The 16,339-nt window shown below is 38.3% G+C and overlaps 1 protein-coding gene across 9 annotated transcripts in view; it reads right to left on the bottom strand.

Moving 5' to 3' along the window:
- Nucleotides 1–3,161: 3,161 nt before the first annotated feature.
- RALGPS2 (Ral GEF with PH domain and SH3 binding motif 2) overlaps nt 3,162–16,339 on the bottom strand; it is a 113,820-nt gene continuing 100,642 nt past the window's right edge. For all 9 annotated transcript variants that reach the window (XM_085586683.1, XM_085586688.1, XM_085586682.1 and 6 more), the window contains 3 exons: nt 12,257–12,362; nt 10,970–11,061; nt 3,162–9,169 (listed from right to left, as the gene is read on the bottom strand). In XM_085586683.1, the coding sequence (XP_085442809.1) occupies nt 9,140–9,169; nt 10,970–11,061; nt 12,257–12,362 (228 nt within the window). In that variant the 3' untranslated portion in view covers nt 3,162–9,139. The remainder of the gene's footprint in view (nt 9,170–10,969; nt 11,062–12,256; nt 12,363–16,339) is intronic.

Below are 16,339 nucleotides of genomic sequence, written 5' to 3'. Positions count from 1 at the left end.
AAAATCTGGGGTACATTTCACATTGGCTCTGTGCTGGTGTGTTCAAACCACATTCGTTCTGCTCTTTGTCATCTTACAGCTTCTTTCCAAAGAAACCAAAAGATTAGCAGAAACATTTTCACTATTAAGCCATTATGCTATTGAATGAAATTGAGAAGATGAAACTTTAAAGCTTTCAATACACAGAAGTCATTAGGAGTCAGAACTTACTTACCTGACTAAAAGTTCCCTCACTATAGGTTTACTCTTTCCTCTGAAGTCTCTGCTACGTATCAGAGTCAGGGAATTAGAACAAAAGCAGCACTGGTGTAACAGCATAGGATTTAATACTGTTGGGGTCCTGATTACTGAGGTGAAAATGACTCAGGTTTGGTAATTCCTATACACAGTATTTTGGGTATGCAATTCTAATCAGAAGTTCATAAAATGCCTGCCAACACCAAATATGCCCAAATCAAGAAATTACAATAGATCATAATTAGCCCATTTTGACTGTCTTTCTTTGAGTTTAGTCTCAGATTCATGTTTATATTCATTAAAGAGAATCCTGCTGTTCCAGCACCAAGAACTCAGGGTTTTCATTTGCTTTTCCCAGTTCTACCATGACAAATTACTGAGCTACTCACACCACCATCAGTTTGTCCCTGAACCACTGCTTTCAGACTGCTTCTGTATGAGGGAATGGCTCCTTCCTCTCATGAGTTGTTTCAGTATTCCAGTCACTCTGGAACATGACAGCAGATCTGCAGAGTCAGGCAGTGAGAAACACAAGCCACAGTTTACCCTTGGCTGTCTTGTGCCATCTCCAACAAGCAATGCTTTGGTTAAAGGTTTAGTTGCTGTATTATTTGACCTTAGAAAAATTCAACTCCTTATCCCTTTTCCACAATGAAAGTGACACATTTTCCTACCTGAAAAGAAAATCAAAGATAGATTAGCACTTTGCTGCTGGCTGTGCTCTTGCATGAGGTTTCTCTTTAGCTTAATAAATGGCTTGGACTCACTTTGTCTTTTGATACACATAAACCCCACATTTTCTTAACCTGAAAAAAATATGCTTTTATTTGGCTCTTTCCAGATCTCCTTCGAGCAGGCCCTTTTGAACGTTTTAGAATTATAACAATATCATCTTATACACTGGAATTATTCATCAGGTGTTTGACATGCTCTATCACACTATACATATCATAGAAAAACCACTTCTCTTACAGAGCAAGATAAAGACATTCAGTAAAGCCAGGTTTTGCACAGTCTCTTGTACCAGCTCAGGGAGACAAGCAGGAGGTTTTATTTAGGATCTGCATTTTGTCCTTAAGCACCAAATTGAACTAAAAAATAGAAACTGAATGAGGCAAAGGTAAGTATTACCCATGTAAAGATGTATGTTTCAGTATTAATGCTCAATTAAAGCATAAACCTAATAAAACTAAGAAAAGTATTACTCACAAGTTAGAAGCATGGATTCAATCTTCTGTATTCAATTTATTTGTTGATATAAAAACCACAACCTGGCTCTGTTCTGTCAAAGCATGTAGGTTATGCCAAAACAGTATCATCTGTTTACATCTGGCTGTCTTCTGCTCACATTTTTGTTACCTAACATTCTCACTTACAAAACCTAATATTAAAAAAAAAAGGGAAAAAGGTCATCTTCTTTCAGCTGGGTTATTTAATACATCTGTGGTCTGGTTCTCTGTTTTTCCCACAGATGTGAATCCCTCCTCCAGCACTGTGGCTTCTTCCCATGCAAAAGGAAAAAAAGGCAAACTGAAGATGAAGTTACGAAACCAAGGCAATTTCAATTCTTTCAACTTTTACAGTTTCAAAAAGAACATTCAGTTGGTGGATTCAGCAAACACACCAGGGGAAAGAGAGCAGAAGTATATCTGGAATGGAAATCATTCCAGTTGGGAAGCAAGGAAGGGATCAGGTGCCTTTCCCCCACCTCTCTTCTCACTCTGTGGATTTGGAGGCCATCTCAGCAGCCTGAGAGACAAGAACATAAGGAAAGGTGCAACAGGAGTCCTTGACACGTTCCTTGACTTGGAAAAAAGATAAAATTTAAAAAATATGCCAAAGACTCTCACTCCAGCCAGTTTTATCAGGCTCTGCAGAGATGATACAGCCTTTCGATATCTAAAGGCAAGGAAGAACCTGACTGACAAAGTCAAAGATGAAGACAGAGCCAGACTTGGAATCTTTGCTGTGGACAGAGATGCAGTTCAAACAGGGGTGAGAAAGTCTTTTCCAAAAAAGTTCCAAACCAAGAATCTGTTTGCTCTGTGCCTCCCGCCTTGCAGAGTGTGGAGTCAGCTTTGGAGTTAATAAATCAGTTTATCTGAAAATGTTTGCCATGAAACAAACTTTCAAAAGGGAAAGGGAAGAGGAGAGAGGAGAAGGGAGAGGGGAGAGGTCACCAGCTCATTAATTCTGAATTTCTTTTCACACTATTGAGCACAAAGTGTTTCTCAAACTCATTAATCTGGAAATAAGAAAAAGGAGGGGGTTACAAAAATCTATTTTATTCCTTCTCTCTTTGTAAATACAATTGAAATGAATGATTCCATTAAGGTGAAAAGGCAAAGGAGCCCAAGGCTCACATTCTGTCAAGCATTTCACAGCCTGACCCCACAGCATTTCCCCCAGGGCTGTATGATCAGTAAGGCTTCACAGCATTACAAAGGCACAGAGAGCAGGGAAACAACACAAAGAGCTAAGGAAATACAAGGCTTTGCATGCTATTCATTCGTTCTTCATTTTCAATTTATCTTCCATGTAGTTGCTCCTTAAGAGACAATCTGCCTGATGACTGCTTTCAGTGAGTTTAAATTTACCACAGCTTTAAGTATAGAAACAACAGAAAAAAAAATCTGATAAACTACCAAGGAGAGAAAAACCACATCATTTAACAGAACAATCTCTGAGACCAGATATATATCTCTTAAATGAACTGCACTTCCCTGCTAGTCCTTAGATTTCTTTTGCACCAGTGGACAATGGTATCTTTACATGCTTCATTTCAAAGGTTCATTGAAAAATGCCACTGAAATTCCAGATGATCTCAGCACCATTCCAAAAGATAGTCAAATTCCACACAGCAAAACCCAGATGAAGTTTGGATGCAGTTTTTTGAATGAGAAATTAAAACTTCAGACACAGGCCATCATTTAAATCATTTATTTCAGTAGGAAAGATTTTTGAAACCTGTTCTTAAATTCAATTAAACTAGCTTATGCAAACACACAATTTTCACACACACACACACAGAACAAAGTATTAAAAAAGGTGAAGGAAGAGGCTCGAGGACAGCCAAACTGCACATCACTCAGAGAGATCATAGTGCAATCCCTCCATCCCTGGAATGCCTCACGCCAGCAGGGAACATTAAAAATGGCTTGTGTTTACTGCATGACACCTTGATCCCCCTTCTAGTGATGGTTGGTCCTTACAGGATTATTATAAAACACATCTATGTTTCCTGGTGCTTTTCCCACTCCAGTACAGTAGTTTTTGAATGGATACACTCCTGCACACAAGGAGCCAGAAGTGCCAATAAACCAGGCACCCCAGAACCCTTTGTTTCAACACTGAATTGATTTATACTGCTTGTCTGCTTTGCAGTTTCAGCTGTGAACAGCTTTGGAATGGTAAGAAATTACTTCAGCAAACACACATGAAGGCCAGAACCTACCCAAATAAAGAGAAATAATAATAATCAAACACACAAAGGAAACTCAAGAGCAAGACCAGGCTACCAGCCAGAACCGTGCCATATCTGCAGGAACTTGAATTTCATTACATTTTATACACCTTCTTTTCCTTAGCAACTTAGGAACTTGGAGAAAACTTGTCAGATCAGCTCTGCAACAGCCAGAGCTACACCAACTGATTTGTATTTTCCCCTTTCAGCTCTCTCAGTATTCTTAGAAAGAGTAAGATTAATTTTCAAATTAGTCTTCCAACATCTGAATTTATAAAAAGACTATAGTAAAACTGCTGTGTTTTTATAAGGATGTATTCCAGGAAAACAAATATTTACTTGCTTAAGAACAACACATTCATTCTTTCATTTCCCCTTCCAAAGCTTCTGAAGCCTTTGCTGCTAGAACAGTCTCTAGCAGTTGTTTCAGTGAAGGACAGTGCTCCCTACACAGTGTTGACACTAGAAATACAACACACAAAATGGAGTTTTTGGGATATTAAGATTAACATTTAGCCAAGCCTCCTCTTTCCCCAAACAGTTTTTCCCTGTGGTGTTTATTTATAACAAAAAGCTTGCAAGATAAATTGTCTCCTAGGAATGCTCCTCAGTGTTTGCATCAAAAGTGGGACAGACAAAAGCAAGCTCCTTTCTAATAATGTGAGCTCCTGAGCTCATGTGGTCTAGACCATGACTCGGACTATGCTCTTCATTTACCCCCTTCACTAAATCTACCCAAGAGACATACCAAAATAAAAATAAGTTAATTTTTAAGAGGTTTGACCTACTTCTGATAAAAGCTGAACAAAAGCCCAAGCTACCAAAAACCTTTACTTTTTTTCCTAAAAAGAGGCTATTCAAATACAGAAATAATACTAAAGCAATTCAAGCCACAGCTATTTTACACTGACCAAAACAAGTGACTGCTGCAGAAATGCAGTGGCTGTCAGGAATGTCATCCCTTGGAACATGGAGGACACAATCGGCAAGTCTGACATGGGGGACTCACCACTGAAATAAAGGAATTGGTCTTCAAGTTAATAATAAGGCACTGACAGAAGTCCTGCTCAAATCCAAGCACTCACCCTCTTCATGCACCAGAAATCAGAATGATGGTTTTTAAAAGAAGGGATAACCCCTAGCAAAGAATTCCATGTCCACTCATACAGATCCTTTTGATGGCAACTTTCCCAATCCAAGCCACCTTACGAACAAGCTGCTTTTAAGAGAAAAATTAAAGAAAAAGGCTAATATTAATGAATAATAACAAAACTTTCACAGCTGTCTCCTTGTAGGAAGAACAGAGAATTCACTGATGTGATTTAGTACCAATCTTGGGGTCTTGATGCTCCAGCAGGCAGCACTAAGAGCTAGCCATGAATAAGGTTGGAACTACCAGTGTTGGTAAGCTAGAATACCAAACAATTGAAAAGGACAAATAATGAAGAAAAATGCCCCTGACAGAGCCAGAAAGAAAAGCATCCCATGTTTTTTACCTTCATTTGGACAAGATTTGTTACAGTTAACCAAAACCATAAGATCAACTTGCCTTTTGTCAAAAGAGACCTCTGCTTCTCATGTGCCCCAGCAGCACAAAAACCTGCAACTGCTTCTGCTGGGAGAGAGAGCATTTGTCACCATGTGTTATGTCTGATACCAACAGAGAAGGACTAGTGTTGAAAATACAGAAATGCAAATACAAGAGGCTGATGTTGCAAGAAGCATTACATTTGATGAATTTATTTCTAGTGAAGAGTAGATAACTAATAAAACCCTGCTGTGATTTTTTTATGCTTCTTTTTGTTTCCAATGTTTTACAATGTGCATACTTCTCTAAACATGATATTAAAGGAGGGTGCTGAAGCTCATTTATTAAGTATTTATGCGACTTCATTTAGTATTTGTAGTTTTAATGTCTCTAATGTGCACCTAAATACTTAATGAATCATAATAGCTTGCATAATGCTCTTCTGGTATGAAATAGACATTTTAAAATGAAAAAGCTACGTTTATTCAAACTACCAGAATGTTTGAAAAACAAAAGTTATAAAAATTATTTGCTTTCTAAGGATACTGGAATAGAAGTCAGGTTTGAAAATCCCAGCCAAAAGAAAGTAGCAGAGATTAATTAGATAAAAGTTAACACTAAGCAGTGCGGTGTTATATATATTTTTAATGCAATGCACCAATTTCATAAACCAGACATTCCCTGTTGGTTAACCTTTCCCAAAACTTTCAGTTTAGCTACAAAGCTGGTTATCAGTCAGCAGATAATTAATATTCATATTTGAAGTCTTGCTAGAAGAGCTACTCTAAAAAAATTTTGCTCAAATGTAGTCAAAACAAAGAATTGCAAGGAGCATCTAATTTAACTTCAAAATCAAAACATTAAGGGATAAAGTGACAAATACTAGCTGAAGAGGTTCAGCAGTTCTTAACAACATGAACAATTAGAGCAAGACATTAAAAATGAAAATCAAAGAGAAACTGCCAACTGTCTGAAGCAGGCTGGATGACAGTCTTACCTGAGTACCATGAGCTCGCTGTTCTCCTTGTTTTCTCAGCAATAGTTTCACTTAGTTAACTTTTTAAACTCTTTTTTTTTTTTTTTTTTTTTAAAGAGCACTAGTACATTCTTTACAGTGTGTCATTTAACTTGTCTGAGTCTTTCCACAGCTTAGCTGAGGCAGCTTTCCCTGAGGGAACAAACCCAGCACCTCTTTCTGAGCACCATTTATCTCAAGCTCTAGAAATATCAGTGTTTGTGTAGGACTAGGTGGCCAAAAACAAAGGGAATTTACTGAATTACTCACTGTGACAAGTGCCAAAAATACTTCCTGTGTTGTCATTACTCACTCCACTTATTCTGGCTACTCATTCCAAGAAACTCCTCCCACAATGTTCAAAAACCCAGCAAATCTGAGGGCAGAAAACAAGGAAGAGTAGGAGGCCCAAGGACAATGAAAGCTGGTAACAGCAATTCATTAAAAGATGATTTGTGAATTGTTTTCCCCACCATCCTCTTACCATAAAAACCTAACTCAAAACAGCTGGAAAAATGCAAAAATCTAGTAATAAATGACACGTCCTGACCTGGCTCTGTCCTTAGCAAAGCTGAGGGCTCTCAGGCTGTGGCTCCCAGTTGCATGTTTCCTTTCACTAACAAAAGAACAGATACAGTTATGCTGCAATAAACCTAGAATAGCTTATTTTAAAAATCAAAATCCACAGGCTATTATCCACAATGCTTAAAAAAAGGACACAAATTGTTAAACCCAAACAAACACTTAAGTCATTGAGAAGAAACACACATCAGGTAAGTTTTAAAACGGAAAAAAAACAAACAAGTTGTGCAAAGTTCACTAAACTAACACTTGTGGCTGTCAGGATGTTGTCTTTACTATACACCCAAAGTAGGTAAACTTGGGAGATGTGTGAATTGCAGAGGGATTCTGCACAAGGAACCCCTTCCCAAAATTCATGACTTCAGACAGACTATTCATTCCCCATATAAAAACCAGCAACGAAATAAGAGCAAGGGGAGCCAAATTCTCATAGTCCTTGTGGTGTAATTCCAACAGAAGCATCCTTCTACTGTTTTTCTTTCTACCAAGAGCCAATTCAGAACAATTCTTGGAAACATAAACCACCCTATTACCCTTTACATTGCCAAGTGGTTGGGGTTTTTGTGTTTTGTTTACTGTGAGACTGCCTGCCAGAAATCAAAATTAATCATTTCCATTACATGATTAATTTGACTCTGGGAAAAAAAAATCCCTCAAATATGAATTTACAGGCTTCTACTCAGATGCAATAAACAAACTATACATTTTCAAAATAACAACTGCTAGTAGAAACCTTTATTAGATAGTCAGAGAACTCTGAAACAGACTGGTAGGTAGCTTGTTTCTGTTTAAAAAGGAGAATTCATGGTGGAATCTGCAAGCATATTTACGGTCACTAAACCACAATGTCAATGGAACAGTTACTACTTTTTCACAGACTTCAAAGTTCCAATATTAGAGTCTTATTTTGGACAATGTTTCCTTGCTTTACAAAATTCATATTCTTGAAGATTAAAGAAAGACCAATCATCCAGGAAACTAGGTGACGTCAAGGAAACCCCAACAAAGCAATAATCAAAGTCTTAAGCATCAAACACACACAAAAAGCACAGCTCCCTTTTTACAACCACTATGTTTTTTCTCGGTGAGTAATTTCAGTGACCAAGAATGATTCCTGTCAAGGATGGAATTCTGATGGCCCCACACCTTTTCTCTCCTTAGGTTATCCTACCTTCTAATAAATTAGTTAATTGCCTGAAGATCAAAAGAGCTTCTGTATGTAAGGTCTGCTTTAGGCCATGTTATCAACACCACACAACGTCAACTACTTTGACTGAGACAGATACTAAAATCAATTATTGCCAAATGAGAACATGAAAGCTTGAAATTGTGCCTCTATCTTTTTAAAATGTCCATCTGAAGTGATATTATGAAACACCGCACACTAACAGTGGTCCCTAACTGATAATTAGCAGATATCCAAAGTCAAACATCTCAGTGAGCTGTACCCAGGTGTTGGTGTTTTGTCATTCAGCTTTTCTGTGTAGAAGAGTCACAGGCATAGAAACACATGGGATGAAAACACTCAGTTCTGACCCAACAGTGCTTTCCGTCTTGTCTCGTACACACACCCACCCTGACTGCCCAAAATATGTGTTTTTAACCAGGAATTAGGGCTAAACGTACCAAACTGATTTTTGGCTCAGCCTCTGTGCCACTGTTGGAGTCTGGCTCCCATACAGGACCAAGGTTTGCAAGCTCAGTGCTGCCCTGAACTTGCAGTTGTGTTACATTTCTTACAGGTCTGAGAGAAATAACACTGCTCCAGGCTGTGTGCCTGGGACTCCTGCCCCTGTCCAGGACTCCTGGGATGGCCTAAGCAACATCTCCAGAACATGTAGTACCTTTTACCTGGTTCATACATAGCTTTTGATACAACTCTTAAATACCGGTTTGCCTGTTTTCTTAAGAATGCCTAAAAAGGTGAGTTATTTTCAAAATTAGTATAAAGTTAAAAGAAACTCAAAACTAGCTACAATCTATTTCAAGCACAGCACCGCCAGAAGTTTCACACGCACTATTTGGTGTTTCATGTTGTTTTTCCTTTCACTCTTTAAGGCAGTGGTTTCCACAGGTCAGTTCTCAGAACATAATGAAGCATGGTCCATGGCAATTCATGTTGCAACTCCATTTTTAATTTGGGGGACTCCACTCCCCAACCATTAGTGGTTTTGTTCAGGGCTCCAGAGTTCAGAGATCGAGTTGACAGGTTCTGTTCTGGCACAGAATACAGCTGGCACATTTTTCATTAGGACCTTGTTCTCAGTTATGAGATGGTTCAAATTGTCCTTTTTTATTGTTTTGAATTTGCCTGTTATTCAAAGGTCATCAAATTGGCAGGAACCTGAAAACAAAAATATAAATGACAGAAGAATTTACTTCAGGTAGTAGCTACTTGCATTCAACTATTTCACAGACTAGACACCTTGTTGAAGTGCACATCATTCTGTCTTCAAAAAAAGGGAGAAGGAATGCAGCTATTATGCAGCCGTAAAAATATACTTAGAGCTGCAGAAACCCCAGGTATAATCACAATATTAAACTGCTTTGAGGTTTGTAATTTTCTTATATGGCCATAGAACTTTCTACTTTTGGTGACATTTAAGATTTAAGTTGTCATAAAAACAAACTTAACATGATAAATCTCAGTTCTGCCAGATAAGGAGAACTCACTCACCTGAGCACCAGGCAGAAAATTGTTGGCAGATCAGTGATTGATTAGGCCCCTTAGACTTTTTAAGACTAATTAAAAAAAAAAAAATGAGGCATAAACACTTGTTTGGGCTTTTTCCATAGCAAACCTGAACGCCTCTTGCAGCTATCACTCCCTTTCATGAAGATTAAAGCTAATGTTTGCAATATATTAATTTATATACCCATTTTCTCTCCATCGGGAATCTGACACCAACATCTCTCATTTAGTCAGGTTATTAAAGAGCCACCACATTCCTGACAACTGTCAATAAATAGTTTGGTCAGATATGGATCAAGCATTTCTTGCTTTGCACTTACCATTTACCTGTAGAAGCAAGAATGCTCAACTGGGCTAAAGCTGCACCATTAAAATCACAAATGGTATCTATTAAAATAGCTCTTACTATTATTCAGCTATTACTATTAAACAGACTAGGTGTTTACATTCCATTGAGAACACATTTAAACATCCAATTTTTCTAAGGCAGTTACACTGTTAACAGTAATAAACAGTATTGCCAACCCTTACTGAACCAGAGCTGTCTTTAGAGGACAGTTTTTCACCACTTACTTGCAAACTCTTTGCCACTATTTGCTACCATTCCCCACTTTCTTCAGCCAGGAACACAATTCCTCTCCTTTGCACTGTCTCAAATACCTCCACAGGAGCTTCTGCAACCCTCCTTACTTCTTAAGATCTCTCTCAGAGGAAGAATTGAACAAGAAAGCACGGAAGGATCTGCTAAAGCCTTTTTGTTTCCCCTTGAAATTCAGTAGGATTTCTGCTCTGGGAACTCCATAGACAAATGTGCAAAAAGAAGGAAGAGTTCAGGGTGACAAAGTAACTTAAAAAGGATTTTGCTGATGAAAAAAGTCAATAAGAATTTATATGAGAACTGCATTTAACAGGGGTTGGAGCAGTCTTATCCTCCTTTTCAATTAAACAAAAATGCTACTTTTGCTTTCAAAGACTGGAAAATGTACCAAAGGTTAAACTACTTTCTATAACATTTTAGGAATACAAAAGAAATACACAGCAGAAAATATGCATGTCAATGACCTGAAAAAATACACTTCAGGAGAGTTATCTGGAACTGACATTGAATGCTGCAGTTTACAGCTTTTTATATAATTGTGCAATAGTTTTTTCAAATGGGCAAGACAAAAATACTGCACTCAGACATATATTTTAGAGCACTCCTTGCATTTCCCAAATTGCTTTAAATTAGTCTCAAGGTAGCCCCAAATCTTTCTTCATTACTCCAGAAGCTCTGAGGACTTGTTTGCAAAGGGCCAAACAGAAAAGCCAAGGCAAATCAATCAGGAGGTGAAAGGGGTGGAGAGGCTGCTCAGGGAACACACAAAGCCCTCAGTGACAGCTTGGTCAGCTCGAGGATCCATCACTTCTGAGCTCTTAAAAGCTCATTCCTTTTCACTGTCTTGTTCTCACCTGTTGTCTGTTGCTTTGGCAGGCAGCACTCAGGTGTTTAAACCACAGCATTGCATTCATTCTGTTTCCAGCTTGAAATTTATATGAATTTCCTAAGAAAAACAAAAAAAACTGATAAAGAAACATAAACAGTGCTCCCTTTCAAGCACTTAAATCCTACCCATATTCAATTACCTCTAAATTGAAATATTATGAGGAGATTTACTCATAGATGGTCCATATAACTTTACACTTTGAATGGAATAGGTACAGTTGCTTGACCTATTGAAGAAAAATTCAGCTTGCCTCTCTTTCTTTCCAGCATTCTAGATTTCAACTAATGCCTGTGTCAACTAGGAAAGAACAAAACACCCCTCAAAACAGAAGTGGTTTTGTTCGCTGCCATTACTGCAATTTGTTTATAATATCATGTTTGTTTTTTTAACAAAGTGCAAGATATCACTGAAATGCACCCTGGAAAGCTACATTTGAAAATATTTGAAAATCACTCCTAAATGTATTGATACATTTCAGAACAGTATTTTCAGTGGCTGGAGTTACACAGTGCTTGTTTAGGTTCAGGAAGGTCAAGTGTTACAAAAATATTTCAGATTGCTGTTGCAGAGTTTAAGCTGACAAGCACTCACAATTTATACTTCATACCAGCAGTGCTAGGAGAGATGTTTAGAAATAAAATGTACTAAGAGTTGAGGCAGACAAAGCAATAAATAATTTTAAGCTCCTTTATCAGAACTTCTAATAATATTCTTTCCACACAATTTGAAGTGCTACAGAAAAGTAACATTTTCTTCAGTGTTTTAGCCAACAGCAGGCACTGTGCTGGAGTAATGGACATCCACAGGCTTCTTCATATAACAGTCAAGATATCTGAGGGGTTTTTCCTGGTAATAGCACCACATTTGAACAGATGGTTTGGGTTTTGTTTTTCACTTGGAGAGAAGGGAGTGCTCAAGCAGCTAGTCTCAGCTGAATCTTTTTTTTTTTTATTGTTACTTACATTTTCACACATGTGAAAATGCCTCTAAGTGTTCTAAATATATTTTAAAAGAACACAGATGAATACTTCCAATTAAAGTCACATCTGGGGTTGTTTGGAGTTTGGAAAGTTCTTACAACTCAAGGAAGACTCTAAGGGTTCTCCATGGGCTGTTGCTCCCAAAGCATTCTAAAGGCTAGGATGACACGTTGGGAGAGCAGCTGAAACTGGAAGGATGTCACCTTTCACCCTGGTTTAGTTGCTGTCAGATGACCTCAGCAAAGTAAATGTTTATTCTGTGCACTGCTTACCCTTCTCAGAATCAGTCAGTAAGAAGAGATCTGGATGCTCAGGGTCATCTGCCATCATCACCATCCAGCCCACCACTGAGACGCTCTTACTTGGTGTGGATTTGAACTGGAAATACAGACAGGGATAAAAATGGAATTAAAACAAGAGGCCAGATCTGCACAGAACAAGCACCCAGCAGTTCCTCTCAGTTAGACTAGGTAACTTCAAATGAAGCAGAGCAGTTTACAAAATTAAGAAAATTAACAAAGGCCAACAGAACTTAAGACAATCAATGATATTCAAAACAAATTAAAAGGAATATCACAATCTGCAAAAGCTTGTTAGACATCTAATCTGCACTGCATGATTACAGCAGCATTCCGCATCAGGTTAGTTCACATTTGAGTGTACAGAATAGTCCAAAAGTATATTAATAAATGTAAAACTATTTCCTCCACTGTTCACAAACAGAAGAATTGAACTTGCTTGTTCTATAACTATTCACACTTAGATGGAGTAATTATTATAGCACTCCGCAATTACACATAAAATGAGTCCTGTGGACAAGATAACACAACTGCAAAATTAAATATGATGACCTTATGAAATAAATGGATGAAGTGAGCATGTAAATTCAATAAACAAGTGCCCAGAAATGGGCAATGGGCAGCCATGCTCATTTATCAACAAGATGTTCAAAATTACGTTGTTTTCCTGTTCCAGGTGTTATTCACTTGTTTTTGCTACACCAGTCCCTTTCCTGACAACTCCCTGACCCCACTGTTTTTCATTCACCTAGTCACAGTATTATTTTGTTCTCATGCTTCTCTCAGTCCCAAGCTCTACTCACCCATTTAATCCAACTCATTTCCAAACCATAAGCTTCTCTTCTCCCTGACCTTCTTCTTACCTATTAGTGGACCCACTCAATTCACTTCTCAGGCAGTCCCATCCACACCCCAGCTCCTAATTAATTCAGTTTCTCTCATGTGTTTGGCTGTCAGGTCTTCTCTTCCCATGTTCTTGGATTCAACACAGACTCTTCCATCCATCCCTGCACTCTCAATCTCTGCAGTGCTTTACCTCACTTCTCTGCCCAGAAAGTCTAATCCTGGTGTATGCTCATCCTCATCAGATGCATCTTCCTCCTATCCTGTGAATCTCCATTCCAACCTCTTTATTAGCACAGCAATTTTGACCTCTCTTTATTGCATTATCAGAAACAATAAAACATCCCTGAGATTGTTGTGGCTTGAAGTCATTAAAATTAATCTATCGTTCTAAAATACTTTTTATTCTTCATGCTAATGTGTTGTGTCACCCACTACATAATGCCACAAGGCAGATCCACAACAAAAGCATCAAGATACTTTTGTTTATTTTGGAACTATTGCTTTAGTATTACAATCCTGGAACTCTGGTTCAAGGAAAGAGCTACTGGCAATAAGTTTGAAGGTATCACGAGTAAAGTAAGAGTTTATAAGAATGTTCTCTGCATGGGAATGCAGTTGCTTTATAAATAAAATTCCACTGCAAGTCTAATGCCAGTTATTCTAATCTATGCCACGGATTAACTGAAGACCTGGAAGGTCACAGAATCATCATGAAATCACAGAATGTTTGGGCTGGAAGGGACATTAAAGATCATCTCATTCAATCCCTCTGCCACAGGCAGAAAAACCTTCCTCTAGACCTCTAGGCTTGCAGGGTGCTGCAAGCCCCATCCAGTCTGGCCTTGAACACTTCCAGGGATGGGGCAGCCACAGCTACTCTGGGTAACCTGTGCCAGGGCCTTACCACCCTCACAGGGAGGAATTTCTCCCCAATATCCCATCTAACCCTGTGAAGTCATTGTCTAGGTAATTTTATCTGTCTGGGACTTACACAACTGGCTATGTTTTAAATTCTAGTTTAAAATCCATTAGAACTTGGAATGAACAAATGTTAGACCACTAGCTGAAAGAAAAAGCATTTAAACCAAGCTCAAAATAGTTTAAGAGTCCAGGCTCTTTGTATAAACGTGCTAAAGTTAAGTAACTCACAGAGGTGGACAGATGTGGTAAAGCCTCAGAAGAGGAGGAGGAGGTAAATTATAAAGTTCTATCAGATAACATTTCATTACAGTGAGGGCTGTAACTCTTTTTCAAACAGAAGTTAAAATTTCTTTGAGAAGGTAGTAAGTAATGTCAGTCTGAATGAAAATTAAGGCATTTTATCTGAAAGAAGTAATAAAGACAGGGAAAGGGAATGAAGTTAAGGATACAGCTCACGATTTCTTTAAAAAAAAGGAAGTGTATATAAAAGATTTGTTAGGGACTCACTGACAACACTGCAAAAGTATGATGACACAACTTAACACTTAAAAGGGACCTTTTAAGCAAAATGCTAACTTCCATGTTGTCCTAAAGCATTAATAGGTCTTTTTCACAGAGGTGGAAATTTGAGTCAAAGCAGTTTTAATGGATTACAGATCAAAATGTACCTTTTGAATAACACATATTTCTAGGGTTTCATGGAATCAACACTTTGGGCTTTCCTATCTCAGTTGTATATCCCAACAGGTATCCAATATATGACACTGCCATGCAATCCAAACTGCTAGAGCTCCTTGCCTTTTCTTTACACTCAAAGCCATCAGTTAATCATGGTGCTTCTCCATAAAATGAAAAGCTCCACACAAGGAAAGTGTTTCCTGCCAGCATCAATCCGTCATTGCTTGAAACACATGTCAGCTTTGCATCCCTGTGCTCAGCTGGATTTGTATTCCATGTTTACACAGTCCCCAGGGCAGCTCATTCTCTGCTGATGCACAGAGCCTTGCTAACAGCAAGTCTGCTTTGTTAACATGAAGGGAATGAAAGCTTCATTGTAATTTAATGTTCCTGGTTCCTATTTGCTTTTTGTAATACAGGCCACTGGAATGACTCCTATTATACACATGGAAAATTGCACAGCTCTGGCACTAGGTTTCACATAATTGATGTTTGCTGTTGTTGTTGTTCTGAGCTCAAAGGCTTTTACAAGTAAATCTTTGAATCAAAAACTCTAAATTAATATGTGAACAGACTTTTCACTCCAACATTTTGGCACCTACAAATCTCCCCCTCCACATCTCCTGTTGAGCTTCTACATATTTATAATATTCAAAGAATCTTCTCAGTGGCTGAACATCTTTCCCAGAATGACAGCATTTTTCATCGGGGTATTTCAGAGAAAGTGCCTGAGCCACAAATACCAAGTTTTCTACCCTACAAATAAATCAATCTAATTTTGATTATAGCATGCAATGGAAGGCTTAGAATTAACCAGGTTTGTGCTCAAGCATGAAGCATAAAAAGTCTGTTGCTTTTCAAGTACCTACAAACACAGAAAAATCTCTCATGCACACTATGTTGTCAAAGAAATTGGCAAGGGTCTCAGTCCAATCACTATAAACAGTTATTTCACAGGTGTATTCACATTTTTCAAAGTGCTTATTTTAAATTTAAGTTCAAGTGGCTATTCTTTCGATTGCTTTTTTCGGAATGTGCACAAGTGCTGCAGTTTTTCACAGAGGCTTCTCTGTGAGTTCCATTTCAACATAAGAGATGAAACCATTGTCCACACATTCCTCTCAGATTGTGCTGTACTACATTTCTGGGCTCTCAAGTTCACATGCTTATTTATAGGCAATTCTCCATTACTGTAGTAATAACTGAAACCTGTTCACTGTTTAAACTCAGTGCTGATTTTATGCTGTTACTCTTAGGAGATGCAGCACACAATACTGGATGCACTTCTTGGCGTTTGATCACAGCCAGGAGAAGAGCTGGCTTGTCTGTGTTTAAAAGGGAGGAGATTTCTTGCCCCTTTTGCTGAAATTACTCTGGGATTCTGATGAGGTAATTTTCCAAAGAGGCTGGCTATTATAAGCCTGGAAGAGCTTTGAGTGTCGAGGCATTCCAAGCTGCCTGGAGCAATTGCAGCAGCAGAATGGTCAAAAGTATGCCTGTAATCAAGACACGTTTACCATGAGAGCTCCAGCCAGGAAACTTTATATAGCAGACAGAGTTTTTTGTTGCCAGCGTTCCTTTCCATGTCACAGAGGGCTTGAGAAAGGAAGC

Source organism: Lonchura striata, chromosome 8 (genome assembly GCF_050655825.1).
Source record: "Lonchura striata isolate lonStrDom1 chromosome 8, ASM5065582v1, whole genome shotgun sequence".
NCBI lineage: Eukaryota > Metazoa > Chordata > Aves > Passeriformes > Estrildidae > Lonchura > Lonchura striata.
Note: the sequence above shows the minus strand (reverse complement) of the source record. Positions and strands in the feature narration are given on the sequence as shown.